The sequence below is a fragment of the Dermacentor andersoni genome, chromosome 10 (assembly GCF_023375885.2).
Source record: "Dermacentor andersoni chromosome 10, qqDerAnde1_hic_scaffold, whole genome shotgun sequence".
Classification (NCBI taxonomy): Eukaryota; Metazoa; Arthropoda; class Arachnida; order Ixodida; family Ixodidae; genus Dermacentor; species Dermacentor andersoni.
In genome coordinates, this window is record NC_092823.1 from 80,947,899 (window position 1) to 80,961,452 (window position 13,554).

The following is a 13,554-nucleotide window of genomic DNA, read 5'->3' on the forward strand; positions in this document are numbered from 1 at the left end:
AACAGGAAGTTCTTGAAGAAGTTGGAAGACGAGTTCTCAAGGGACGAATCCAACAATTGTGTAGCGCCTCTTTCCTTTCGTTCTCCAAGACCTTCGCTTCCGAATAACAAGTGCTTGGCCGAGTCACGCCTCACTGCTGTCCAACGGACCTTAAAGCGAAAGCCAGAACTGAGGGAACAATTCGCGAGGTTCATGGACAAGTTGTTCAAGAACAGCCACGCCACGGAAGCTCCACCGGTTCGAGAAGGAGAAGAACGTTGGTACCTCCCCATCTTCGGTGTTTGCCACCCACGAAAGCCCGGGGAAACACGAGTCGTGTTCGACTCTAGTGCACAGTTTTAAGAGCGTGTCTCTAAACAGTATGCTGCTTACCGGTCCAGACTTGATGAACAGCCTGCTTGGAGTGTTCCTCCGGTTCCGGAAGGAACCCGTGGCCATTACTGTGGACATTAATCACATGTTCTACTGCTTCCTGGTACGAGACGACCACCGAAATTATCTGAGATTTGTGTGGTTCCGCCACAACAACATCTACAGTGACGTGGTGGAGTACCGAATGAAGTTACATGTGTTTGGAAACAGCCCTTCACCAGCAGTTGCAACGTACGGGCTGCGGAGAACAGCACGAGATGGAGAGGAAGAATTAGGCAGCGACGTCAGGCAGGTCATCGAGAGGGATTTCTACGTCGACGATGGGTTGAAGCCTCTCTACAACGACAAGGACTCCATCAGCCTAATACGCCACACGCAACAGATGTTGGCCGCATCAAACCTTAAGCTCCACAAGATAGCCTCTAACTGCCCTACAGTGTTGTAAGCCTTTCCAGAAGAAGACCGTGCCAGGGATTTGAAGGATCTTGACCACAGCCGACCCAGCGCAGTCTGGGAGTTTCTTGGAATCTGAAGAAGGATTTCTTCACATTTACGACTCCAATCCAAGAAAAGCCATTCACTCGGCGCGGTGTCTTGTCAGTGGTGAATAGCCTGTACGACCCATTTGGGTTTGTTGCTCCTGTCATCGTTCAAGAAAAATCCCTCCTCCGAGAGCTAGTCGCTGTGACATGCGACTGGGACAGCCCACTTCCTGACAAAAAGAGAACCGCCTGGGAGGCGTGGAAAGACTCCTTGCAAGTACTCGAGCTGCTGGACATACCTCTCACATATGCCCCTGCCTCACTCAGTACCGTAGAGTGGAAGGAACTGCACATATTCTCCGACGCATCAACCAAAGCTGTGGCTGCAGCGGCGTACCTCAGAGTGACATATCCAGATGGTGCGTGTCATGTCGGGGTCGTCATAGGAAAGGCTAAGCTAGCACCGGATCCGGAACACACCATCCCAAGGCTTGAACTGTGCGGCGGAGTGTTGGTAGTGGAGCTAGCAGGGCTCATCAGTCGTGAAATAGATATGAAACTTGATGCTGTAAACATCTATACTGACAGCAAGGTCGTCCTAGGCTACATACATAATGAGACGCGAAGGGTTTTTGTGTATGTCAGTAACAGGGTGCAACGCATAAGGAGCTCTACGCGGCCAGACCAATGGCACTATGTTCCTTCTGACATGAACCCTGCGGATCTCGGAACCAGGTCTGAGCCAGGAGCCCAAATGGCAGGATCGACCTGGCTGACACGCCCCGACTTTTTCTATCGTCAACAACACTGCTCGCAGGTATTGAAGGGCAAGTTCTACTTGGTGGATGCGGATTCCGACACGGAGGTGCGGCCCCAGGCAAATGTTCTCGCAACCAGTGTGGACGTGAAGCAACTCGGCAGCAAGCGGTTCGAGCGCTTCTCAAGTTGGATTCGTCTGACTCGCGCAGTTGCAACGCTCGTACGGCTAGTGGACGAAATTCGGGGCACTTCTGAAAACATGTTAAACTGCCCGCATAACAGCTCATCTCACCAACTGCGACCTTCTGCAGAACACCTAGCCCGAGCAAAGGCAGTCATTATTCTATCTGTCCAGAAGGAAGCCTTTTCAGAGGAGTTGAAAAGCTTGTAACGAGGAAAGCGACTACTGAAGTCAAGCCCTCTGTGGAGACTGGATCCATGGGTTGATTCCGACGGTCTTTTGAGAATCGGTGGCCGACTAGGTAGGGCCAACCATTTCGACCAGCAAGAGCAGAAGCCCATGATCATGCCAGGGCGACACCATGTCACCACCCTGGTTGTGCGGCACTATCACGAACAGGTGAAACATCAAGCATGCCACTTCACTAAGGGAGCAGTCAGGATAGCTGGGTTCTGAATCGTCGGAGCTAAGCGTAGCATCGCCTCATATTGACACGGGTACTTATCTTTATCGGGCGACCACGTTTCGCCGCATAACAACTGTAATCGCACAGCGACGGACGCGCCTGCATGTATCCGACGTTTCTGGAAAGTTATCGAGGCTTCTACCCGGCTGTCTGTTGTCGCCGAACCTTGTATTATCTGATGTCATCGCGTAACGCGAATGGTGTAGAACTTTGTGGAAGGCACGCGGGTCCAAACGATTAGTCTGGAACATTCGACGACTGCTCTATGAAAGCCGACGCGCTTGACCCGCTGATCAGATTTTCGACGATCGCCGACAGTGTTCGCCGCTATCGTTGTGCCATAAGTGTAGCCTGCTTTTGTGGGCACAGGTTCTCCCAATAAAAGTTAGTTTTGTTCTTCACAGTATTGCTACTGCGTTCTTGAACGTCACCACCACGTGACAATATATAAACAGTTGTGTTACATGTCGCAAGCTCAGAGGCAGGCAGCTACAGCAGATGATGGCAGACCTGCCCGAGGAAAGACTAAGCACCAAGCCATCTTTCACTTATGTCTGCCTAGATGTATTTGGCACGTGGCAAGTCACGTCTCGTCGCACCAGACGCGGTGAGGGCTACAGTAAACGGTGGGCCGTGCTCTTCACTTGCATGAGCATCCGTGCTGTTCATATTGAAGCAATAAAGAGCATTGGATTGGATTGGAGAAACTTTATTTATGCCTGCAGTTGGGCGCTTGCGCGCCCCGACGAGGGCCTACGTCATCCTCGAAGTTGCCGTTACTCGGCGCGGGTCTCCGCTCGCCGTTGCCGGCTTGCTCGGTCCGTGCCTTTCGAGCGCCTCGAGGACCTCAAGTTTTATTAATGCGCTCCGCAGATTCTTTGCCATAAGGGGCCCGGCAAAGCAACTGAGGTCTGATTGAGGGACAAATTTTGTTGGAGCATGCACCGAACTAAGTGTGAGCACCAGTGGCCCAGACCACGAGAAGCTAGGAACATTCCTGTCAGACCATGGATGTACTTGGGTGTTCAATCCCCCTCATGCTTCTCACATGGGAGGAGTGTTGGAAAGGATGATAGGAGTCACATGGTGAATTTTGGACTCCAAGCTTCTTGAGAATACCTCTCGTCGCCTAACTCACGAAGTCTTGGTAACCCTCTTGGTAGAAGTCTCAGGGATAATAAATTCGCGACCCCTCGTTCCTGTCTCAACGGACCACGAGTGCTGGAAAGTTCTGACTCAGGCAACGCTTCTGACCCAGAAGGTCGGCGGCAACACAGTGCCACCAGTCTTTAATGACAAGGATATATATCGGCGACAGTGGCGGCAGGTTCAGTGGCTGGCCGACGCCTTTTGGTGCCACTGGCGACGCGAGTTCCTTACCACCATGCAGAGTCGTCGCAAGTGGCAGGGCCCAACGCGGAGTCTCAAGGCAGGTGACCTCGTCCTCCTGAGAGACAGCCAAGTTCGCCGCAACGAGTGGCCAATGTGACTCATTGTGAACGTTATTGCGAGTGCGGACGGCAAGGTGCGAAAGATGGAAATCAAGACGGCAACGCGGGGAGTGATCAGGACGTTTCTCCCTCCTGTGACTGAGACAGTCCTGCTTATTCCGTGTGAGGACTGAAAACATCAGATAGTGGTTACATGTGTAACCACTTCCTACGGCAGCTGCTGGCACGATGTCGCTCTACAGTATCACTATTCTCAGCTTCAACGTGACCTGTCGCTTTGATTTCTTTCGATATGTAGGAGGCCTGTCTTAGGTTTGTATACAAACAGAAAAAACTACCAATACAATTACGCATTCATAAATTACTTGTCGTTGCCTCTGCATCAAAGAAAACTATGCTTGTTTTCTCTGTCGGTAATTATTCATTCAAATTGCGTACTTTGCACATAATGTGCATTGCCTTTTGCTTTCAAGAATGCTCGCATACGCTAGGACAAGCCGTCAGACACCACTCTTCCGCACAGACCCTTTGTCTACACCAGGTCACTGCAAGAAAGACGATGTTCAAGCATCTGCTTTACGGCAGTAACACCACAACTGTGCTTGACCCATTGCTACTGAAAATCAGTGACGACAACAGTCTCGAGGTCACCGCATACCTCAACGCCAAGGAATAATGCTGACAAATTTCCCACTTGCGCACCAAAAACCAGCACGGTATCAATAGCTGATACTTGAACATTTGAAGAAGGTACGTGGTATACGATCCCGGCCACCATACTTTTGCGTTTGAGCACCACGTTTCATCTTGTCTAACTACTCCCGTAATTTTAGTGTAGCGTCTATAAAAAGAACATCGACCTTACGAGACCTTTCCTTCCGCCGCAAATGCTCCCGGCTGGCTCTTTTTCATAAAATCTGCCACTACAGTCAAGTATTGAAAGTCGCTCTTTTTTCACCCCATTGCTACGTTACAGGCAGAATGGATCACCTTCAGAAAGTAAGCATGCCATCGTGTCCCACTAGCTTAGATCATGATGGTTTTGTCCAAAGAACAACCACCGAATGGAAGCGCTTTTCTGCCTCCACTGCTGCTATAGCTGATATAGTACAATTCAAGATCACCATAGAAAGTACCTTGTGTGACGAAGAAGATCGGCAGGCTGAAAAGCCCCATTGTCATCGCGGGGCTCATACCCTGTTCGCTCGCTGACTGCGCCCTACCTGCTGTTGCCGCGTTGGTCGCTGCTTCTCTACGACCCGAATAAACCCCCTTTACAATTGGTGGAGGTGCCCGCTGCGTCAACGCGACCCACCCATCTTCAGCGGTACCGAAGACCATGACGTAGAAGACTGGCTCGCTGACTACGACCGGGTGAGCATCCACAACCACTGGGACGACACCAAAAAACTGAATTACGTATCGTTTTATTTGAGCGGTGTCGCCAGCGTGTGGCACCGCAACCATGAACGTGATCTCACGACGTGGCCAGCCTTCAAAACTAACGTGACGGAGGTATTCGGGCGCCCCGCCGTTCGCAAGCTTCGCGCCGAGCAACGTTTGCGCAGTCGTGCGCAACAGTGCGGGGAGACATTTACAAGTTATATAGAAGATGTTGTCGACCTCTGCAACCGCGTTGACGTCACAATGGCTGATGCCGAGAAGATCCGCCATATCTTAAAAGGCATTGAAGACGACGCCTTCCAGATGCTGTTGGCGAAAAATCCGGCGACAGTCTCTGAAGTCGTCAGTCTCTGCCAAAGCTTCGACGAACTCCGCAAACAACGCCTAGCCACCCGCCAATCGCCTCCTCAGGCGACTTCAATGTCGAGCTTGGCGGTTTCCCCGGATAATACGTCGCTACTGCTACAGATCAAGGAGTTCGTCCGTGAAGAGGTGGCTCGTCAGCTTTCTCTGATTCCCCTCACGCACGGCCAGTCGAATTCTCCGTTGGCGCCCGCTCTCCAATCTGTCATCAAGGCGCAGGTAGCCTACCACATTCCACCTTCTCTCCAGCAGGCTCCGGTTGCCGCTCCCCTGACGTACGCCGAAGTCGCTTCGAGGCCTGCACCACACACCTACGGTCCCCTTCGCCCGCCTTTGCGCCCGCCCGTATCCGTTCCGGTCCGGCCACTGGTGCAGTATGCACGACCTCAAGATCATTGGCGCACGGAAGATAATCGGCCGATTTGTTTTTATTGTGGCCGTGCTGGACACGTAGCACGTCACTGTCGCCTCCTTACCCCCAACGTCCCCAACAATGTGCGTCCATATGCGCCACGTTTCCACCAACGCCGCAACTATTCGGACACCTTTGACTCTCCTCCTGTTGTTGACACCGCATTCTCCGCTGCTCGCCGTTCACCTTCTCCTCGCCGCCGCTCGCTTTCACCCATGCACCGGCGTCGGAGCCCTTTGCGCCAGGAAAACTAAATATCGCAGTTCAGGAGGCGAGAACTGCGGTGCCAGCGAAATGTATAAGGCCTCACACTTCCCCGAAGAACGTTATTGAAGTCGCAATAGAAGGAACATTGACGCTAGCACTTGTCGACACCGGCGCTGCACTTTCAGCGATAGATGCCCGTATTTGCCGCAAGATCGGAAAAGTGACGACACCGCTTTCTGGACTGTCTCTTCGAACTGCCAACGTCGAGCCATCCGGCGCCTGCACTGCTCGTGTCGTCATTCAGGACGTCCTCTATATCATAGAATTCGTCGTGTTGCCATCATGTTCACACGACGTCATATTAGGTTGGGACTTTCTCTCCACACATCATGCGATCATTGACTGCGCCCGCGCCGAAATCGAGCTGTTTCAGTTTTCGACGGATATTATCACAGACCATTGCCGCAAAATCTGTTTCAGAAGACACCATTATACCTGCCTGGTCTTCCACCCTTGTCAGTATCTCTTGTGACTATGTAGATGACGGCACAGTACTCTTCGCTCCGTCTGAACTCTTAGTTCGCCGCCGTTCACTACCACTGCCGTTCGCCGTCCTCGAGTTCAAAGCTGGCGCCTCTCTCATGTGCGTCTCCAACCCATCGGCTGAACCAATTACTTTACGCCGCCGTGAAAGCCTTGGCAGAGCAGAGCCACTGACTTCATCTTCAATATTTGACACGATGGACGACTCCACTTATATTGCTGCTCTCGAGGAATCGCGTCCACAGTCCCTACCGGGTTCTTTTACGCCAGCTATTGCCAGTGACCTTACGACGACGCAGCGCGACGAACTTCTTCGCTTGCTCCAAGGCTTCTCTTCCTCCTTTGATTGCCAAGCAACATCACTCGGCCGCACAACGACTGTTTCGCACACTATCGACACTGGGAGCCACGCACCAATTCGGCAGCGTCCCTACCGAGTATCGGCGACTGAAAGACAAGTTATCAATGACCAGGTGAACGATATGCTCAATCGCGGTGTCATCCAGCCTTCTAGTAGTCCTTGGGCATCACCAGTCGTCCTAGTTAAAAAGAAAGACGGCTCCATACGATTTTGCGTCGACTATCGAAGGCTTAACAAGATTACCCGAAAGGGTGTATACCCGTTGCCACGTATTGACGACGCACTTGACTGTTTGCAAGGAGCAGAGTTCTTTTCCTCCTTAGATCTCCGCTCTGGCTACTGGCAGGTGCCTATGGCGGACGCTGACTGTTCTAAAACTGCATTTGTAACACCAGATGGCTTGTATGAATTAACTGTGATGCCGTTCGGTCTGTGCAATGCACCCGCCACCTTCGAACGCATGATGGACGGCATCCTACGTGGCCTAAAGTGGCATACTTGCCTCTGCTACCTCGACGACGTTGTCGTCTTTTCCCCTGATTTTCCGACCCACCTTCGGCGTTTACATCAAGTTTTGACCTGCCTCCGGAATGCTGGTCTCCAGCTTAACTTAAGAAAGTGCCGATTTGCAGCTCGAAAACTGACTATATTAGGCCCCGTTGTCTCCAAAGAAGGCATTCTTCCTGATCCTGATAAACTTCGCGCCGTATCCGAATTTCCGAAGCCCACTAATTTGAAAGCACTGCGCAACTTTATTGGCCTATGCTCCTATTTTCGACGTTTCGTTCGGAATTTCGCTACAGTGATCGCACCACTTAACCAACTCCCTCAAGGCGACAATGAACTTTCTGGTTGGTCGGAAGCCTCTGATGATGCCTTTACGACTCTTCGTCACCTCCTCACGTCTCCGCCAGTCTTGCGCCATCTTGATCCAAGCGCACCTACAGAACATCACACTGACGCCAGTGGTGTCGGCCTTGGTGCCGTGCTCGCACAACGCAAGAACACTAATGCCGAATACGTCGTCGCTTATGCTAGTCGTGCCCTCACGAAACCTGAGGCCAATTTCTCAGTCACAGAAAAAGAGTGCCTAGCTATCGTATGGGCTCTTCAAAAATTTCGTCCATATCTCTACGGTCGACGCTTTGACGTGGTGACGGATCATCTCGCTCTTTGCTGGTTGTCCAACCTAAAAGACCCGTCGGGCCGCCTCGCTCGGTGGGCCCTCCGAATCCAGGAATACGATATCCGTGTCGTCTATCGTTCTGGACGCAAACACTCTGACGCCGATGCCTTCTCGCGCTCCCCAGTTACTTCATACAGCAGCACTTCTACTTATAGACATGACATCTCACCACTTGACATCCTGGACATGGCATCGGAGCAACGAAAAGACCCATGGATCGTCATGATATTCGACTTTTTATCAAATCCTCCGGCAACTTCGGCACCTCGAGTGTTAGGCCGACAGGCGCAGCATTTCACAATCCGCGACGGACTTTTATACCGCCGCAACTACCAAAATGACGGCCGCAAATGGCTCTTAGTAGTGCCTCGCCACCTACGACAAGATTTATGCTCCGCTTTTCATTCTGACCCGCAGTGTGGTCACGGCGGAGTGTCAAAAATTTACACACGGCTTCGCCTACGATATTATTGGCGAGGAATGTACACCTTCGTCCACAAATACGTGCGCTCCTGCATTGCCTGCCAGCGACGCAAATGTGTCCCGCATCTCTCCACCACACCTCTCCAACCACTTCCCTGCCCAGCTCAACCATTCGACCGCGTCGACATTGATATATACGGGCCTCTTCCATCTACTGGCGCTGGCAACCGATGGATTGTTGTGGCTGTAGATCATCTGACACGGTATGCTGAAACCGCCGCCTTGCCTGCTGCATCAGCAAAAGACATCGCCTCGTTCATACTAAACAACTTCGTTCTCCGCCATGGCGCCCCTCGCGAACTGTTGAGCGATCGGGGCCGCGTATTCCTCTCAGACGTCCTGCAGTCACTCCTATCTGAATGCCAAATTATTCACCGCACTACTACTGCTTATCATCCACAGACCAATGGCTTAACAGAACGATTCAACAGAACTCTTGGTGACATGCTATCAATGTATGTTGCATCTGACCACTCCAACTGGGATCTTGTACATCCGTTCGTCACTTACGCATATAACACTGCCTCTCAAGCCACTACTGGATTCTCGCCATTCTTCCTGCTTTACGGCCGCCATCCCTCCAGCACCATTGATACTGTTCTCCCGTACCGGCCGGACCCTGCTGAATGCTCACCTGTTTCTGCGATTGCTCAGCACGCCGAGAAATGCCGACAACTGGCCCGTTCTTTGACGTCTGCTCAACAGTGCCGCCAAAAAGATCGCCATGAACTCAATCCTCCCCCTCACCCTCTCCCCGTCGACTCACTCGTGTGGCTTTGGGTCCCGCCTGTTGCTGCTCCTGGCCTTTCGTCCAAGCTCCTCCCGAAGTACCACGGGCCCTACCGCGTGGTTGCACAAACATCACCAGTGAACTACGTGGTCGAACCCGTATCGCCATCTCCCGATCTCCGTCGACGAGGGCGAGAGACTGTACACATTGACCGGCTGAAGCAGTACTACGATCCGCCCACCTCTTCCTAGGTCGCCAGGATGGCTACTCTTCAATTCCGGGGGTGATTGTGACGAAGAAGATCGGCAGGCTGAAAAGCCCCATTGTCATCGCGTGGCTCGTACCCTTTTCGCTCGCTTGCTGCGCCCTACCTGCTGTTGCCGCGTTGGTCGCTGCTTCTCTACGACCCGAATAAACCCCCTTTACCCTTGTAACGTTTTTTTCTGTTATTTCACTGCCCACGTTTGTGCCCATACCACTCATTATTGTAGTGCCTTCGGGCCCTAAACGTATTCACAATAGATAAATAAATAAATAAATAAATAAATTCCTACGACGTCCATTGAGTATTAGCGGGAATCGCAGTCACGTCGGATTCAGCACAGAGATCAGTCAAGCGATTCCAGTCAAGCGCGGGCAAGAAAAGCGACACCGACCATCTTGTCTTTGTCTTTCTTACTTCAGGAACCATGCGGCGACGGTAAACCTTGTGCTATTTTGGTCGTTAGAAAATAAATAAACAAATATGCCAATGGGGATTTAGTGAAAGAAAACATACAAATTTCATGCACATCTTGGAAACAATCCCAAATGAAAGTTTGTGTAGCGGTTAATTATATGCTATGAATGTGGCTCTTTCATTTATGCGTCTATGGGCGTAAAAAGAAAAGACAACTGTAACGCATGCAATGCTCTCGCGCACCATTGCTACGCAATTTCACACTGGGGCCAATAATGTGAAACAGCTAGTTGACGTTTACACGATAATAGTATGTGTGCGATTGTGGCGAAATCTTCCAGTGTTACAGCAGGATTCAGCTCCAGCGTGAGTTGCCGAGCAGCGCATCCTTCTTCAGCCGCAGAATAAATCCGCTAGTATTCCTTGCAGGTCTCACTGACCTTACTTTAAAGAACAAAGTCCAGTCGCGGGTTGTCGTGAAGAGGATTAGCAGAAGCCACTGCAGCTAACACTGTGCATATTGGTTTCCAAGATTGGTTGCTGAGACATACTTGGTAATTCACTTTCATCCTGCCAAAATTGACAATTTTTTTGAACTTCCGGATTAGCAAATGTCTCCGCCCTAACATGGTTGAATAGATAGGCTGACAAGGCAATCACTACGCAAGGCACCGGCAAATGACTAAGGGCGTGTTTAAAATCTTCGACTTTCGATGATGTAAAGTGTGCAAGCTTACCTGTTTGAGCTTGGTGATGAATGTAGCAATCTAATGTTTGCTTTGGCCCTCTATTTGTTTGTTTGTACTTTTTTACCTTTACCTGTACTTTTGTTTGTCTTTACAGTGCAGAGCCGACCGCGCGCCTGCTGTCGTTAACTATGCGTGCAACAACCTCCTTTGGGAGGCGGCGCGAAGGCGCGTCCGGAAAATTCATGTTTGCTACCTGTGTGGATCCTGTGGGTGGCTCCCAACAAGTAATTTTTGTCTACAGTGCTGATCGGATAACTTGAGATTTCGATTACTTAACGGCACAGATGAAATGTATTTGCATACGCGTCGACAAAATGCCGCAGTTTCGCCGAACAAGGAAGTATTGATTGCCATAGCTAATGATTAGACAGCTATACGAAGTAGGGATTGTATTTTTATCGGCCGTATAAACATGTGAACATTTGCTTACTAACAATTTCACGGGCATGGTTTCACGCGCGCCCAGGCAAAGATGAACCCATCTCACTCAGTTAACATGGACACTCGCTGTCTAACGCTGGCGCGAGGACGTGCGGCAGGAGCAGTAGGCTTAATTAACCTTCGTGCAGCCTGTTGCTTCAACGCAAACTAAGCGGCCAGAACACAGCGCTCACCGAGCTACCAGCCCTCGGCGCCATCTGTTCCCATCGCAGGCCGTTCCCATCGCATTCCCGACGTGGAACTAGTCCGGAGGGCGACGAGTTTGCGTCCTCGGCGGACCTCCATTATAGTGCTTTCACTCACTTGTCCTCCTTGCCATTCTCGCTGCCGCGCGCACGGAACGCCTTCCGAGCATAATTGCCATCGAAATTTGGCGCGTTGCCAACGTCGTGTCTCGTTTACGGCTGCACCTACTGTGGCCATCCCAGCTGGGCAATGCCGAGTTTCCGATTTAGATAGGTAAAACGCGATCCACAGCGATCCACAGCGCCATAAAGCCTGTATTAGGGCTGCACTTTGCGACAGGTGTGTATTGGCATATGAAGTTTACCTGTCTCTTTTTAGCATTACTCACTCATACGAATAATGTCGACGAAGGCGCAAATGTATCTTTGAGCTTGCGAAGCGAATGATCTCTGAGCTCGTGCGACCTATTTGAGTGAAACGTGAAGTGTTTTTTTTTTTTTTTTTGCCGTCTCAATGGGCAGAAAAAGCTTTATAAACAGAAAAAAGCTTTATAAACACTCAGCGAATACCAGCAAGTACCAGCAGCCTGTGGTATTAGCTCGGGCTCCGGGCACCGCCTTTCGAGAGCAAGCATGGGGTAGGGAGCGTCGAGGGGATGCCCTTTCGCCTCAGGCACCACCCAGCGGTGTTACGCGAGTGTGCTCTGTTTCGCGCTCTATGCTTCGCCGAGGCCCCCTTATGACATGACGTAGCCGCCTATGGGAATTTAGGTGGCGTTTCGTTGATGCATACTACAGACGGCGGCTTTTTCGCTCAATGGGCCACTGGACGTTTTGGCATCAATAAATGTATGTGATGCGCGAAAATACAGTTGCAGCAAAGTTCTGTCTTGCTGCGGCAGCTTTGCAAGCCCTACGAGTCTATCACTGTGAAAAAAGAGCAGCTATATTTTTAACGGTTCTGTGCTGCATGTGATCTCAAATGGTCGATTGCATGAAGTCGGAAGTTTACTGGTTCTCATAACAATAATTCGAATGGACGTGAGAGTGAAAACCTATAAAAAGGGGGGTCAAAGTGTTCCAGACTTGGCAATGAGCGCAGCAAACAGCTGTGCAGCTTTTCAGAATACTTTTGCACCACATTTTACGACGCACTTTTAGCGCAGTAAAACCAGCTGAAGAACGGCGTCATTACTATCGTGTCTTATAAGATGTGTTGTATTGCGCGCTCAAGCGGGGCAGAAAATTTCACAAATATACAAGTTCCAACTGTCCAGCTTTCGTCGTCAAATAAAGTACTGATAACAACATGCTCGGTGGCACGTTTTCTTGCTTTTTTAGGCAGTACTCGCCCTCACGTTTATAGTATGAAGCGTATACCGTCTTCAGGAGCTCCAGAAATAAATACTCGCGCACCTTTTATGCAATCCGTACACAAAGTATGTCAAGCACAGTGTCGCTTCTGGCGCGATAAATATTGCTGATTGTAGCTCCAAAATCGGTGGTGACATGGTAACAGAAGCAGCCTGAGAGCGTGCGAGTCGGCTGGCTACGAAGGGTGAAGGCGATAGAATGACCATGTCCCTAAAATCTGGCAAAATGGGCCGTCCGATTCTTCGCTTCTCCTGGAAACCGATGCGTACACGCGTTCGCCTCTTGCCCTGCCGAGTGCTGAACAGACTTAACTTTCGGCAGCACGGCCATAGTTCCCGTACCGGTCACTGACATCTGGTACCACAAAGCCTCCACAGCACATTTTGATGACGTCATAGGTTGCCTGTTTGATGTCTGAACCGCGCTACACTTGACGCGAGTTTAAAAGAGGCTGCATTAAAAGTTAAACATCGTAATTGATTATCTCCTGCGATCTCAGAGAACTGAGGCACGATAGCGTATTGACTGGCATGACTGTTATTCAAGAAACCGATAAAAATTAGAAAAATTGTACCGGTGAAATGCACATTTTGGAATGCCGAACGTTTCGCGAAATGTTAAGGAAATGCTAAAATTTTGTACATTTTATTGCCTTGTATTTGTCGTAAGCGATACTCGTGCGCGTATAGTTGCTCTCGTGCATCCGTGCCACGTAATGCGCCATGC

The 13,554-nt window shown here is 50.6% G+C and overlaps 1 protein-coding gene across 1 annotated transcript; it reads left to right on the forward strand.

Annotated features, from left to right (window-relative positions):
• Nucleotides 1-361: 361 nt before the first annotated feature.
• Nucleotides 362-817, forward strand: LOC140213467 (uncharacterized). Its single transcript, XM_072284709.1, has one exon. The coding sequence runs from the start codon at nt 362-364 to the stop codon at nt 815-817; it is 456 nt and encodes a 151-aa protein (XP_072140810.1).
• The last annotated feature ends 12,737 nt before the right edge of the window (nt 818-13,554 follow it).

Bases quoted from the DNA above. Each gene is read 5' to 3' on its own strand.
- LOC140213467 (XM_072284709.1), top strand. From the start codon at position 362: ATGCTGCTTACCGGTCCAGACTTGATGAACAGCCTGCTTGGAGTGTTC.